General features: G+C 43.6%; 1 protein-coding gene across 1 annotated transcript in view; it reads left to right on the forward strand.

Annotated features, from left to right (window-relative positions):
* The first annotated feature begins 14,990 nt into the window (after window positions 1–14,990).
* The window catches only part of LOC138959927 (uncharacterized), an 8,067-nt gene continuing 7,057 nt past the window's right edge, over window positions 14,991–16,000 (forward strand). The window contains exons 1-2 of the mRNA XM_070331601.1: window positions 14,991–15,109; window positions 15,833–16,000. The exon at window positions 15,833–16,000 is cut by the window's right edge and continues 117 nt beyond it. Coding sequence (XP_070187702.1) covers window positions 15,847–16,000 — 154 coding nt within the window. The 5' untranslated portion in view covers window positions 14,991–15,109; window positions 15,833–15,846. The remainder of the gene's footprint in view (window positions 15,110–15,832) is intronic.

A 16,000-nucleotide genomic window follows, 5' to 3' on the forward strand; every position in this document is an offset into this window, starting at 1 on the left:
CGAAGAAATTCTGAATAAAATTTTGTTTAAACCAACAATTATTGTTCAGCATTGAAGAAGTTCTGTTACCAAGTATAAGCAACGCCGAGCTGGACCGTGCGTGACAGAATCGTCAATTACTCTTTTGACAGACAAAAGTCAAATAACCAATTTGGAGCTGATTCCGCCATAACCGACCACAACGATTTTCCTTTCTTTCTTCTATTTGATTTATTTGCTTATTTGTTTGTTTGTCTGCTAGTACTTGTTTAGTTGGTAGGTAGATTATCAGTCTTGGCCGGTATGCAGATATCGAGTTTCGAAATTTTAGCCCGGGATAAGCTACATTGAGCGTACAGTTTATCCCAGACAAAAGTCTCCAAACTCAACTCTTGCATACCGTTCTTAGTCTTTTTTTGTGTAATTGTGTGTATTTGTGTATGTCTTTGATTTGTTGTTTGGTTGCAAGTTGGTTAGTTTGATGTATACATCCTAACAAAAATAACGTAACAATAAACTTACAGCGACACATTCTCCCCTTATGGACAATAACATGCAATAGATGCACAACTCACAATAAATCATGTACAATGTACATTGAAAAAGCTCAACTTAAAAAAAACACACACACACACACACACACACACACACACACACACACACACACACACACACACACACACACACACACACACACACACACACACACACACACACACACACACACACACACACACACACACACATCGTATATCTCGAGCAGTGAAAGCCGCAGAAGAGTACTCAAAGAATAACAGGCAAGAAACCCGAAGGACTATACAGTTGGCAGAGTGCGCAAAGGGTATTATTTGCCCTGTCCCTGACTTGGGGTACACGATGGGGTCCCATTGTGAGGGGTGTCACACGATCCGGGTGAGTGTCACACCCCACTGATAATAATGATCAGTCGCTTCCCTTCTCATTGCAGGGCTTAGCTGGTGCGCACGGAAATGGAAAAAAGAAAGTGAATGGCACCTGTTTTGTTTTGAGATATATGTCACAGTGGAAATGAGAATCCAGTGAGATTCCGAATCGCACTAGTGGAGATTGGAATTCCAGTTTGCACTAGGGCAAACTAGAATTCTCATCTCCACTGAATATTTGTCAGTGGAGATTGGAATTCCAGTTTACCCTAGTGCAAACGGGAATCCAGTTTCAGTGGAGATGGGAATTCCAGTTTTCACTAGGGGAAATAGGAATTGGGGGAAATAATATGTTCAAAGGTTTAAAATTGTTGTTAAAACCATTTCATGACTTTAAGGCTTACTCATTGCAGGCATTGAACTGCAGAAATAAAAATGAATATTATTGAATTGATATAATCGAACAACAATGAGTAATTGCGCACAATAAGAGACAAGCTTCCCGGTATCAAAAGCAGGTACAAAAACTGCACAAGGTGTACTCAATTGATGATACCGTTGGCATTAAAATCCACCAAGCCGACAGAACAAACACTGATGCACGCCTTCTGCCTTGTAAAATACTAACATCCAGATCCACTGCAGGAAACAGATTACAATACAAAGTCTTCAGCGTTGCTGTAATCATTGTAAACTGGTTCGATGGTGTTGAACTTGTGGACATATTGTGCTCTGTAGAGTTTCTGGAACTTAACAGTGTTGAACCAAGCAATTTAAAAGAAATAACTCTGATACAAGCATCACGGTCTTCTACGAGATGGAGCACCAAGTCTGTTGCTTGCTCTTCGAGAACAGTCTGCAAATGCAAGGGCAACTGTCTAACGAAACGGTGCAATTGCCGAAAAGCAAACATAGACTGCTGTACAAAATGTCACCCAGAAAGCACATTTTGCTAGAACAGTTGATGGATTTCCAGTGAAATGAGAAAAAGCACACAAAAAAGTTTGTGTGTGTGCGTGAGTGCATGCATATGTGTGGGAGTGTGTGTGAAGGCATACACAATTCTAGGTCAATAACGCCCAGGCCTACCTTTCATGCTTCATCTTTTATAAACTTTTAACTTTGTGATATGATTTAATGATATTGATAAAACCTTATTGTGCGCAATTCCTCTGTGTTGTTCGATTATATTAATTCAATAAAAAAATTATGTCTGCATTTCAATACCTGAAATGAGTAAGCCTTAAAGTCATGAGTGACTCAAGATGAAATGGTTTTAACAACAATTATAAACTTTTGAACACATTATTTCCCCCAATTCCTATTTCCCCTAGTGAAAACTGGAATTCCCATCTCCACTGAAACTGGATTCCCGTTTGCACTAGGGCAAACTGGAATTCCAATCTTCACTAACAAATATCCAGTGGAGATGAGAATTCTAGTTTGCCCTAGTGCAAACTGGAATTCCAATCTCCACTAGTGCGATTCGGAATCTCACTGGATTCTCATTTCCACTGTGACATATATATGTATATGCCCAAAGTTGTGAAAGAAACACCTGAAAGACAGCAGAATCTTTTTTCTGAGATGAAAAACCCACCTTAGTTTAAATAGACAAAAACGTCTATCCGGAGAGGTAAACAATCAAAATAAAAAAATGTCTTTAAAAAATCTTATCGATTAGAGGAGCCTTTCCGTGTGAACTGTGTGTGTGTGTGTGTGTGTGTGTGTGTGTGTGTGTGTGTGTGTGTGTGTGTGTGTGTGTGTGTGTGTGTGAGTGTGTGTGTGTGTGTGTGTGTGAGTGTGTGTGTGTGTGTGTGTGTGTGTGTGAGTGTGTGTGTGTGTGTGTGTGTGTGAGTGTGTGTGTGTGTGTGTGTGTGTGTGTGTGTGTGTGTGTGTGTGTGTGTGTGTGAGAGAGAGAGAGCGAGGAAGAGAGACACAAACAGAGACACAAAGACAGATCAGACAGACAGAGAGATAAAAAGTTTTAAGCAAAACGCAAAAAAGACAACATCAAAAAGAAAAGAAGAGAGAGAGAGAGAGAGAGAGAGAGAGAGAGAGAGAGAGAGAGAGAGAGAGAGAGAGAGAGAGAGAGGGAGAGAGAGGGAGAGTCACAGAAAGATAGAGAGAGAGAGAGAGACAGAGAGACAGAGACAGAGATAGAGAGAGAGAGACAAACACAGAGAGACACAGAGAGAAAGGATGAATTGAAAAGAGACAAACCAAGCTCACGCCCTGAAAGAAAGTGCCCCCAGTGCAACGCACCAGAACCTCCAGACTCTCCAGGAGCTTATAACAAACACTCATCGTGACAGCTCCCCCAAACCATTACGTCTCCCTTTCCCAATCACCTCACCCCCTTGTTCCTTCTGCCGTCACTTGAAGACATCCAGCAATAATCAGTTCCAGACCCCCTTCTTCATTATGCCCTGGAGGTGGTATGGGCACCGGCACCGCTTCCTTCTGCAACTCATCTCACAGAGACTGAGCTAGCTGGAGCGGGCTTAGAGACAAGAGGAAGAGTTTTGGTTCTGGTGTGACGGCGGACTAGCGACAAAAGTCATGATTTACTATTATCTTCAGGTCCTCTTTGTTCACCCTGTTCCACTTGGTTTTGTATTACATGTATGTTACGTTATATTGCTGTTTTTGCTGTACTTATGTATCTTGTATGTGTCAATAGGCTCTGTGCTTTAATGACAATAAATTCTGATTCTGATACTGATTCTGATTCTAGTATACAAGTATCACTGTGATTAAGTTGTTAACACTTTTTGTGTGTGATTTTAGTGACTCTGTGTTCGCTCCTCCTTTGAGACGAAACGCTTGCTTGTTTCTTTCAAATTCTGCTTCAACCCCCCCCCCCCCCCCCCCCACACACCCACACTCTCTCTCTCTCCCCCCTCTCTCTCGCTCTCTCTCTCTCTCTCTCTCTCTCTCTCTCTCTCTCTCTCTCTCTCTCTCTCTCTCTCTCTCTCTCTCTCTCCCTCTGCTGCACCGTGTTGGCTGATCCTTGAGACGAGCTGCATGCATCTTTCAAATCTCTTCCTCTCCTCTTCCTCCTCGTCACTTGGAGGAATGCGCAAGTTGACTCCTGTACGGTGTTGGCTCGTCCTTGAGACGTACTGCTGACTTCTATGTCTCATTCTGCGGCAGTCTTCGTCCATGTTGGAAGTCGATGCCTGCGTTCCTTCTTTCTCCTACTCCTCCTCCTTCTCTCCTGGAGCAATAAGTTCACTCCTGTGTTGTGATGGCTCCTTGAGACGAGCCGCTTGCTTGTATGTCTCCCTCTGGCAGTCTACATCCCTGTTGGAAGTCGACGTCTGAGGTCCTTCTTATTCCACCTGCTCCTCCTCCTCTCCTAGAGAAATAAGTTCACTCCTGTACTGGGATGGCTCCTCGAGACGAGCTGCTTGCTCGTCTGTCTCTCTCGACCTGGCAGTCTCCATCCATGTTGGAAGTCGACGTCTGCGGTCCTTCTTCTTCTTTCTCCTCCTCCTCTCCTAGAGAAATAAGTTCACTCCTGTATTGTGATGGCTCCTTTATATAAAAAAATTAAAAAAATGCTCGTCTTTCTCTCTTTGATTCTCCATCCCTGTTGGAAGTCGAAGCCTGTGCTCTTTATTCCTCCTGCTCCTCATCCTCTCATAGAGAAATAAGTTCACTCCTGTACTGTGATGGCTCCTTGAGATGAATTTCTTGCTTGTCTGTCTTAATCCTTGTCAAATAAATTTCAGTTCAGTTCAGTTCAGTTCTCTCTTTGGCAGTCTCCATCCCTGTTGGAAGCCGATGCCCGCGTTCCTTCTTCCTCATTCTCCTCCTCTTCCTCCTCCTCCTCCTCTCCTAGAGGCATAAGTTCACTCCTGTACTGTGATGGCTCCTCGAGACGAGCTGCTTTGTCTGTCTGTCTATCTCTGGCAGTCTCCATCCCTGCTGGAAGTCGATGCCTGTGTCTCAAGTGGGTCTCACGCAGAGAGCCATCTTCCTGCTTTTAAAAGCTCTTCCCCTTCTTACGCTTTACGACTTGTGTTGTAAGGGTTTTGTGCTCGTGACGACCGGAAAAAATAGAGTAGTTAAGCCTAACTCCGTAAGGAAGATAGTACCGTAGTGGAAGTGAAGGGTTGCGTAGGTTGCGCAACCGGGTCAGAGGTTACAGCCTTCTAGTCGCGAGACCGTTACCACAGGCCGCAAAACAAGGCGAGTTCAGGGTTTTGCATAGTAGGAAGCTTATTTGACAGCGAGCCTTTCCTCGCCCGCGCTGTATTGCGCAATGTCAGATGCGGCTTACGGTTACGTTAACGTTAACCACGAGTGACTTAAAGTCCGTGATATCATCACTGCAGGTGCGTCAGTCGTTCTGGAGTGGCTGTTCGTCAGTGCCAGTCTCGGTGAAGCTTTCTTGCTCATTCCCCCTCCCCTACTCGAGAGTTTGAATTTTCAGGGCGAAAAAGAGTAAGCAGGATGTGTACTCAGAGTTAACGTTTTACAGCGAAAAATAGGGAACAGTTCTCAGTGTGCGTGTGTGTGTATTCTGTTTTGAAATGTCAGTGAACTTCTCGAGTTTCCATTGCCTCCTGCGGTGTTGTGAACTGCATTGTTTTTCTGCCCATGTTGGTCTTTTTTATGGCGAAAATCACAATGTCTGGGTTATTTTGTTTAAAACTGAAAGTACATGGAGAAATATGTGCATGTGGTAAATGTGTTTGAGTGTGTGTGAATTTATATATATATATATATATATATATATATATATATATATATGTGTGTGTGTGTGTGTGTGTGTGTGTGTGTGTGTGTGTGTGTGTGTGTGTGTGTGTGTGCATGCGTTCGTGCCCGTGTGTGTGTGTGTGTGTGTGTGTGTGTGTGTGTGTGTGTGTATGTGTGTGTGTGTGTGTGTGTGTGTGTGTGTGTGTGTGTGTGTGTGTGTGTGTGTGAGTGTGCATGCATGCGTTCGTGCCCGTGTGCCCGTGTGTGTGTGTGAGTGTTAATGTGTGTGTGTGTGTGTTTTGAACAAATCAAACCAAGCCTCAAAAACCATAAAAACAAAAGATAACAATACAACCTGACTGTCGGCCGAAAAGTTGAAAACCACATCGTTACCCACAACGTATGCATGTAAGCACAAATCATTCTCCTTTCTCAATTCAACCTTGACGGGCTCAGTGGCGCTGATGGGGTCTATGTCGACCAAAAGAGTGGGATTCCCTGCAGGTGGTGTTCCTGTGTAGGGGGATTCCCTGTGTACAGGGAATCCCAAAGGGTGGAGTTTTTCAATAAAACTTGCAAATCATACTCGAATTTCTAAGAAATATAAAAAAAAGATCGAAAAACATCAAATTCTACCGATGTCGCTAAGCACCACGTGACTTTCAGCGATATCAGCGAAACGCAGGAACTCCACCTACAGGGAATCTCACTCTTTTGGTCGACATAGACCCCATCAGCCTCAGTGGCCTAGTGGATAAGACATCGGCCTCCTATGCGGAAGGTCGCAGGTTCGAATCCCGGCCGCGCCTTTTCCGACCTCCCAGGTGTATACCTGCTAGTGCCGTATCCCCCTTCGTGAGTACACGCAAGCACAAGACCAAGTGCGCAGTGAAGAGATCCTGTAATCCATGTCAGAGTTCGGTGCGTTATAGAAACACAAACATTCCCAGCGTGCTTCCCCCGAAAGCGACGTGTGGTAGCCTGAACGGTCATGCACGCAAAACCCACTCGTGCAAAAACGTGAGTGAACGTGGGAGTTTCAGTACGTGGAAGAAGAAGAAGAAATCTTACCGACCACCATCACAAGAAAATGACAAGACTTCTCACACATAATCGAGAATGCGGACAACACTCATCGCGAGGCACGTCGACCTAAGTTATTGTCCCTCACCCTGATTATGTTTAACTTTAAAACACCAATGGCGCGAAAAACATGCAATTGAAACTTTCTCATCCTAATTTCACGCTTTCCCACTTACGTTAAAAGTTTCCCTTTCACCAGATGTCGCTGTGTGCTGAAAGAAAACGAAGACGACGTGGAGAGGCAAAGAATTCAATTACATTCAAGTTCATCATAAGTCCGAGAGAAAGCCTGTTTGCCGACACACTCGTGCCGGGCGAAAGTACGTTTGAAAAGATTGTATCATTCTCGACAACAGAAGCAGAAAGCTGTTTGGGCCATATTGAAATGTGTTCAGACCTCACAGCCCGAATCTTCTTTCTTGAGGCAAACGAACTAGACTTTCAGTTTGTCCCTCACACTCCCAAACAAACCTATAGTGTCACAGTCTCGACTAGCCTAGCCTCCTTCATCTCTTGGCTATTTACGGAAACTTCACACCCCGAAACCCCCAATAGTGTCACAGTCTCGGCAAGCCTTCATCGTCCCCGTCTCGGCTATTCAGTCACGGAAACCTCCAAGTCTCGGCAAGCCATAGCCCTATATATAATAGCCGTTCCTTCCTCTTCGTAGTCTCGACTATTCACGGAGATCACACTCCCAGTATCTAGATAGCGCGATTTGGCCCAATAAGTGTTTTGAGACGAACTAGCCGCGCAGAGAGAGAGAAAGAGAGAGAGGCGTGAATGCCCGCTGATTGTCCCAACTGTCATTGGGGCATTTGAAGCCGCCGGCGACGTTGCTCTGGTGTCCTTTGTGCCATCGCGTCTCCAAACAGAGGAGAGCGGAGAGAGTCTTGTTGGTCCGGGGACCTGGAAAAACAGCGCAGGACAAAAGGCGAAAGGGCTGGGGAGCCCTCCTGGAGGATGGGGGGGAATTTAATTTTGGAGATGCGGCTATTATACAGTGGCACCGTCCTTTCACGACCTTATACATTCTGAGAAAACCAGGTTTAACAGAGAGGGAGTCTTAAAATGGAGGTACATTTTACTGTCGCCACGAACAGACAATCCAAAAAAGGGTTCCTGGCGTTGCACTTTGCGAAAAAGTGTTTACCATGTGTTCCAAAAGTGTTGGGAAGATTTCAGGTAGCAAAAATTGCTTATGGTGAACACATTGTGAACACTTTATCTGTTCCGAATGTGTAATAGTGTGTTCTCCCTAACACTTAAAGTGTTCACAATGTGTTATGACATTTAGAGTGTAGGGTCTAAAAAAAGGGGACAGTTTTAAAACGGGTCTCTTACAAAGGGGGAAGGTGTGGGGGGGGGGGGGGGGGGGTAAACGCATGCAAGATATGGCAAATGCCAAATACTACAAATATCAAGCCTCTGTGCTCCATTGGCCCAACTACCCCTTATGTGACCATCCACAGCACTGACCCAAGACGACCCAGCTAGATTCCCAGCCAATTACAGTTCATTATTTTTTTCCAAGGGGGTTCCACTGTAACTCTCCATGTGAGGACTTGTCTTGGGGGCTGAGGAGGTGACTCTACTCTTAGTTTCCTCCTTCTTTCTAGTTTCGCTTCCCTATCGTCAATGCACGCGACACTCGAGAAGGGGCTTGTGGCTTGGTGGTTATGGGCAGAATATACCTGCGCAGAGTCAGCGGCACAGACGACGCACTGCATATTATTGATGCTGCGATAGTGATTATGACGAGTACTTGGCCTGTTTTCTTTTCACGCAACGTGTAGCGGGCTGGGATAATCTGCTGGGATAAGATGTCTTTCTTTGACTTTTTTCCCCCAGTTCTCATTTATTTTAAATCGATGTCTTTAGTCCGTTTTAAACTATATTTCGTCGGTAGGACAAAGAGCGGATAATTGCTTGTGCGGTATTTAAGGCAAAAGTGCAATTCTCTGAAGATCAACTGAAATGTGCATCGTTATATTCCTGGTGAGAGTTCATTTAGTGGACAAGTGCAAACTGGCAATCATAGAAACGGTTTTATACCACAAAAAGTTGCGATTTTCAAAAGAAGAAGCAGAACAAAAAATCGGCAACTCCTTCTTCCACTGTAATTGTTAAAACCCATTTATTAACAGCTGATATAGCTACTTATCTAATGTTCTAGTTTTGTTTAGTCCATCCAACTTGGGAGTCACCTTTGGGCAGACCCTTTCGATGTCCGAACACACCCGTGTGCATGCATGCGCACGATAAAGTTTTGAAGAAGAGAGTTTAAATATTACAGCATATCCCCAGCGTACAACCAATGCATGCCCAACATAGGCCAAGTAGTCTGTAAGGACGTTAAACTCGAATAGACAGTCAGTTAGACGGGTGCAGTGGTTTGGTGGTAAGACGTCGGCCTCCTAATTGGGAGGTCGTGTGTTCGAATCCCGGTCGCTGCCGCCTGGTGGGTTAAGAGTGGAGATTTGTCCGATCTCCCAGGTCAACTTATGTGCAGACCTGCTAGTGACTTAACCCCCTTCGTGTGTACACGCAAGCACAAGACCAAGTGCGCACGGAAAAGATCCTGTAATCCATGTCAGAGTTCGGTGGGTTACAGAAACACGAAAATACCCAGCATGCCTCCCCCGTAATCGGCGTATGTTGCCTGAATGGCGGGGTAAAAACGGTCATACACGTAAAAATCCACTCGTGCTAAAAAGTGAGTGAACGTGTGAGTTTCAGCCCATGAATGAAGATGAAGAAGAAGAAGTCAGTCAGTCAGTCCCCCAACTTCTCAGTCTTGTGATTCCATTGACGGGTTTACCAAATTCTGTTGCTATCGTCTGCTGCCCGTGTTAGCGGTCGCTCTACGTCACTCTTTTTCTCCGCGACTCCAGACTCACCAGAAAAGGATAAATCCGTCAAAACTTCCTCATCTAATCTCATATCAATGCGCGTAAATCGATGGCAAGCCCGGCGTGCCACAACTATCCCCCTCGCGCCAGTACAGGTCTGCATGGTAACCATGACCCAACACACGCCACGACTTGTCGGATGCAATTCTCAACTGACTGAGATGCTTGGATGTTAAAGGCCCCCTCCGCCTCACTGTCTTGGATTTGTCAAGGCTTTTATATATTGGATAAAACTACCCCTCCATTTGGTAACATACCAACCATGACCCAACACACGCCACAACTTGTCGGATGCAATTCTCAACTGACTGAGATCCTTGGATGTTAAAGGCCCACTCCGCCTCCCTGTCTCGGATTTTCCCAGGCTTTTATATGGAATAAAACCACCCCTCCACTTGGTCACATACCAACCATGACCCAACACACGCCACAACTTGTCGGATGCAATTCTCAACTGACTGAGATGCTTGGATGTTAATTTCATCAATATCCTGTACTATTGTTCTACGAGATACATATCACAAGTGGAGGCAGAGTCACTTTAAAGGTACTATTCTTCTCGTGTTAGCGATCATGCGCATCACTTCAGATCTGCCAAAGATTTTGCATGGGATAAGAGCCTCCTGAAAATTGGACACATACACAAATCTAACTAATGAAATCAGCAAAAGAAAACACAAACACACACACACACACACACACACACACACACACACACACACACACACACACACACACACACACACACACACACATAAACAACAACAACAACAAATTACTCAGGTTGTTAATTTTTGGTGTGTGTCCCCCTGAAAGGATACTCGTAGCGCATATTCAATCCTTGGCAGTTGTGAGGCAATGGACATGATCGCTTACACGAGAAGGAATACATGTATTATGTATCTTTAAGATCGATGACATGATGACAGGCCTGGCGGTCCACAACTATCTTCCACACGCAATGTCTGCATGGTAACCATTACCCAGCAAAGCCATCACTTGTCCGCAGCAATTTTCAGCTGAGATGCCCCCGTGTTAAAGGCCCACTCTGCCTCGGCCGTGAAAACAGTTCGCCTCACCGTCTCAGATCTGGCCAGGCTTTAACATGGGAGAAGACCATCCCTCCACTTGGTCACATACCAACAATTACCAGCCTGTGTGCTCTCTGTGCACAGCATTTTTTGTCAAAGAAATAATTTTGCAATGTTTTCGCAAATTAATTCATCAAAAAAATTCCAATTCACCACAGCAAGCAGTCAGGATGTTGATTTTTTGTGTGTGACTAAGCGGAGGGGTGGTCCTTATCACATGTGAAAGCATGGCCCGATCTGAGGCGGTAAGGCGAACTATTTTCACGAGGCGGAGTGGACCTTTAAAGCGAGATGAGCTTTGAGTATATCTCTTTATAGCAGCACTGCTATCTGTGGTAGTGTACACGCTATCGTTAAGTGACACCTGTGTCAATCTGCAAAATTAATTCAGCAAAAAAAAAAAACAAAAAAAAAAAACCCCACTACTCCGCACAGAACGCAGTGAGGCTGTTGATTTTTGGTGTGTGTCCCAATATAAGAATACTCGTAGCGCATGTGCAATCTCAGACAGTTCTGAGGTAATGTGCATGATCGCTCACACGGGAAGGAAGGTACCTTTAAAAATGGATGGCAGGCGTGACGTGCCACAAGTGTGACACGACACGCGAAGGCCGCGTGGTAACCATTGCCTCACACCCCGAAGCTTGTCTCCTTCAATTCTCAAGATGCCCACTTTTTAAACAATTAAAGCAATGATTGCTCAGAATTTTGTTCGACGTGTGTGATTTCAGTTTGGTGCTAAAAGAAAAGGATTTTAACAAATGTACCAAAATAAAAATAAAAATAACATAATATAAATAAGATTATTTTTTAAATGTGCGACGGAAAAACACCAGTACTGGCATTTTTAATTCGATGGCAGGCGTGAGGTACGACAACTGTGACACAACACGAGATGACTGCAGGGTTTAGGTGCACGACGGGTGGGAGCCAGCCGCGGTGTCGGATTGGTTGAAATTGAGATGTGTTGTGATTTCAACGAATCAGACCTCGCGGTTTGTTCTCTCCCGTTTGAGTGGCACCCACTTCCGGTTCGTGCACCTTTGCCCAGGTTAACCTAACAACATAACAACTTTCCCTCTGCAATCACGAAGTTGCCCAGATTTGTGAGAGTATGAAAGCTTATTAGAAAATAGTAATCAACTGTAGATAAAAATTACCACAAACTGGCTGTCGATCTCGCTCATTTCTTTCGCCCAGAAAGCTTCAGTGTTCAAAGTGTCCATGTGCGTGTACAAATAATGTTGTACTTTTTTTCTTCACCCGTGTATGCTGTAGCATTTAGGGGTATATGCAATAATGTATGTTTTGACTGAACATTGAATTTATCTTCCTGCCGAGCAATGTGACGTCAGAGTCTGACAAACATTTATAGTTAAGTTAGGCGGATAACTGAGACTACAAAAGAGTGCATGTTGATGAATAGAGACATTTTAACCAAAATCGATCAATATAGATACATTATATTTGTATTTTTGACCAAAGCATGACATTACACACATATCTCGACATTCACCTCGATCATTGGAAGGGTCTCGGAGGAACATTGCCGGTCTAAATCTGTGTAAAATGCAATACTGATTTGGTCAACAATAGAAATGACTTATAATACTTTGACAAAAATGTCAGGAGTTTTCTGGCCACCGAGTATCCTACTCCCCAACGTCGAAAGCTGAGGCGTAGCTTCCCGTTTCCATTTAAATTGGGCTACTGCCTGTTTAGTTGAAACCGATTGGACGTTTGCCCTCCTCATATTTCTTTTGCCGTAATTATATTGATGGTAATTTTTTCTACTAACGAGATATGCATCGGAATGACTAGTGGCCCACTCCGTGATTGGGGGTGGGGGGTATGGGAAGGGGTGAGGATGGAGAGGGTGTGGGGAGGGGTGGGGGTGAAAGGGAGGGGGGGGGGGAGAAGAGGGGAAAAGGGAGCCATTTATCTGATTTATTGTTACGTTTCCTCCTTCTTCCGGTGCTTTGACTCACTGTGTTAGTGAGACAACTGTGTGCCCCCCCTCCCTGCCCCTTGCACCCCCCCCCCCCCCCCCGCCCCGACCCCCATACCGCGTCCCGCTATCTCCCTTCTTTGTTCTGTCTTACACGCTTGATGACTGCGCGTGCTTGCAAGTGTGTATGTGTGTGTGTGTGTGTGTGTGTGTGTGTGTGTGTGTGTGTGTGTGTGTGTGTGTGTGTGTGTGTGTGTGTGTGTGTGTGTGTGTGTGTGTGTTTATCGTGTCTCGGGGAAAACAGAGAGTGAATGGAAAACAGATATATTGGTGTATGTGCATGTGTGTGTGTGTGTGTGTGTGTGTGTGTGTGTGTGTGTGTGTGTGTGTGTGATAACTATACCCAAGAGCTTCTACTGTGTTTTCAAAATTATTACGCCTATCCGTTTTTCAAAAATCGAACAGTTCAGTTTTTGTTTGAAGGAAGCTTCGCTGAAGCAGATTTATTATTATTATATGAAGTCTTATATCGCGCGCGTATCTCCAGACTCGGACTCAAGGCGCAGCGATCTATTTATGCCGTGTGAGATGGAATTTTTTACACAATACATCACGCATTCACATCGACCAGGCACGCTGACAATCGTAGGCTTAGGGCTCTTTTAGCCCAGGTGATATAAATACCAGTGACTCATGGATTATTGATCATAGAACGAACTAAGTATGTAAACAACAATCCTACAAAAGAACTGAGCAAATCGGGCACGCCTGGAAATCGATTTTATCGCCGCTGTCAAGCTTGGACAGTTCAATTAGTAATGTAAAGTGACAGTATCCAATAACCCGTTTGACATGGCGTTGACTTAACAATAAAACACTCGTTCTAATACCTCCAAACTTCTCACATTATTTACATTATATCCCATATACATCTCATCAACACATTGCCTACAGATACGCACTATGACCGTATCACAAAGATCTGCCTGGTAGTTTGTATTCTTTATTCATTTCTGAATCCAGAAATATATAGATATATTGCTAATTCATATGTTACGTGGATTTCCATTGGTCAATTAGGCAAAACTGAGCTCAGTGCAAAGGTGATATCTACGACATTTCCGTCGATATCAGTTTTGATATTGACGACCTCTTTATTGCTTCCCCACTTCAAAAACAAAAACACCTACATTTAAAAACAAACAAATATATATGAAAATGTAATTATCCCAGAATTTAGTTGAGCAAGTGACTAAAGACTTTTTAAAAGAAAAGACATTTTGAAATACTGAAAAGTACAAGAAAAGAGTGAACAAAACGAAATAATAATCAGAGGGAGGGATATGGAACAGCCAAAACTGAGACAAATACTTTTGTAATTTCTTTACAATAAATACAAAATGTCCAGAGAATTAGCAATATATCTAACATTGACTGACTGTGTGACGATATCTTTTGCTATTGGTCTGTTTCGACAGTGATATCAAAATCTCGACCTCCGGTCTCGATTTTGATATCACTGTCTCAACAGACCATAGCAGAAGATATCATCACACAGTCCGTCAATATTGGGTAATGTTATGTCTTCTCTGAAAATGAGCTCAGAATGAAAACAAATTGGTTTATGCAAATTAGGTCTCATGTTGGCATTCTTAGCCCTGACCAGCTCGACTTGTCTCGGTATATGGGTTTCGCTAGCCAGGTTTTAGCAGTCTCGACGATGACTGATCCCAGGTTCTCAGTGACAATCTGTAAGTGGCATGCCAACATATTGACTAAATGTTTTGATATCGTTTTACATTTAGTAAATTTTGATTTGTTTCTTCTTCTTCTTTCAACATTGGAGAGATCAGTCTTTAAAATGAGCCGGAAGAACCACAAACACGACTGGAGGGACAACGAAGAGTGCGTCTGTTATCAATGAAAATGTTCATAAGTGTTTGTCATTGCACAAAGTCTCTACGCTTCACTCACATCGGATCTTCCCGAACAGAATCATCATGACTGACGTAACTTCACTGCGCAGATTTTCGTTGAAGAAATAGATAATTATGAGCACCAATAAAAGAAAGGGGGGATTGGGTGTAGGGGGTGGGGGGGTGTAGGAGGGCAACAAAGTCAGACCGCCGTCCAATTGAACAAAAGCAACCTTGCGTGGCATTATAAACAAACACAGTACAAGGTAAACAGCAACATAGAGATGTTATAGCTACACCCAAGTCTTGAGTAATTTTGCATCAGAGCGGGAATTTCCGCAAAGAGTCACGCATGACGTGTGTTTATTCTGATGATTATGCTGACCGATTAGAGTACGTAGTTAGCTTATATATAGTACACCGCATTGTATTTCCTTCCGTTTCCTGGACCGCACAACCCTTGTTCAGTCAAACACCAAGACGTTCTGACGGAAACATTTTGAAATCAAAGAAGAATTATACAAGTGTCTCACGATCCAGGTGAACTTCAGCTTTCAAGTGACCATTGCGAGTAAGTAGTTCTGCGTTAAAGTTATAGCTACAACAGCTGTCCTCGACGTTGATGATTAACTTGACCTTACGCTCAATCTAACCACCACAGGCTCGATCCCACAGGTACAGTATCCTTTTGACTACCCTGTAGTGTCTTTTATAGTGTAATAGCCTGGTGAATTTGACCCCCCGGTTGTCTACAGCAATTAAACTCACTGCCTTAATTGTTTGATAGTGACCACAACTTCTCGATTTCCCGATTCATTCACAACCCTTACGACTCAACTATAAAAGTTCTATTTAAAAAAAAAAGAAAAAGGATTGGCTTGCTCTGTGGAACGGTATTTCATATCATGAACAGATGATTTTCAAAGGAGAGAGCAAACTGAAGTAATAGTTAAATGAATAACTGTTTTAGAGACTCATTTGTGTTTTTTTTTTAGCTGTTGTAGTTATGTGAACCTTTTGTTTTGACGATTTTATAATTTCATCAAGTTTGTACATGGTAGCTTTTATTAAAACTACACCTGTAGTAAATAAACATAAAAAGAAGCGCATTCAGCGACATGAAAATTAAGAAGAGATTATTTAACTTCGAACGGAGAAACTGACTTAATGGCATGTTTAAATCAGCATACCCATACAGTTTCAAACCTGGAACGATTATGTTTTTAGCTTGTAGGTACATGCGGTCCCGAGAGATTTTACTTTAAAAACTGAGCATTTCAAATTTACTTTTCAGAGTCAAAAAACACAATGTTTCACACCCTGGTACTTTTGAGATTTTCTGTGATGGTCCTGCTAACTTCGGGAGGGGCGGCTTTCCCAGTCTGGATTAATCTTGGGCACCAGGAATGCTTCAACGGACGTGTGAACGAAACGTGCGGCTATGGACAGTTTTGCTCGACGG

This window comes from Littorina saxatilis, linkage group LG2, assembly GCF_037325665.1.
Source record: "Littorina saxatilis isolate snail1 linkage group LG2, US_GU_Lsax_2.0, whole genome shotgun sequence".
Lineage (NCBI taxonomy): Eukaryota > Metazoa > Mollusca > Gastropoda > Littorinimorpha > Littorinidae > Littorina > Littorina saxatilis.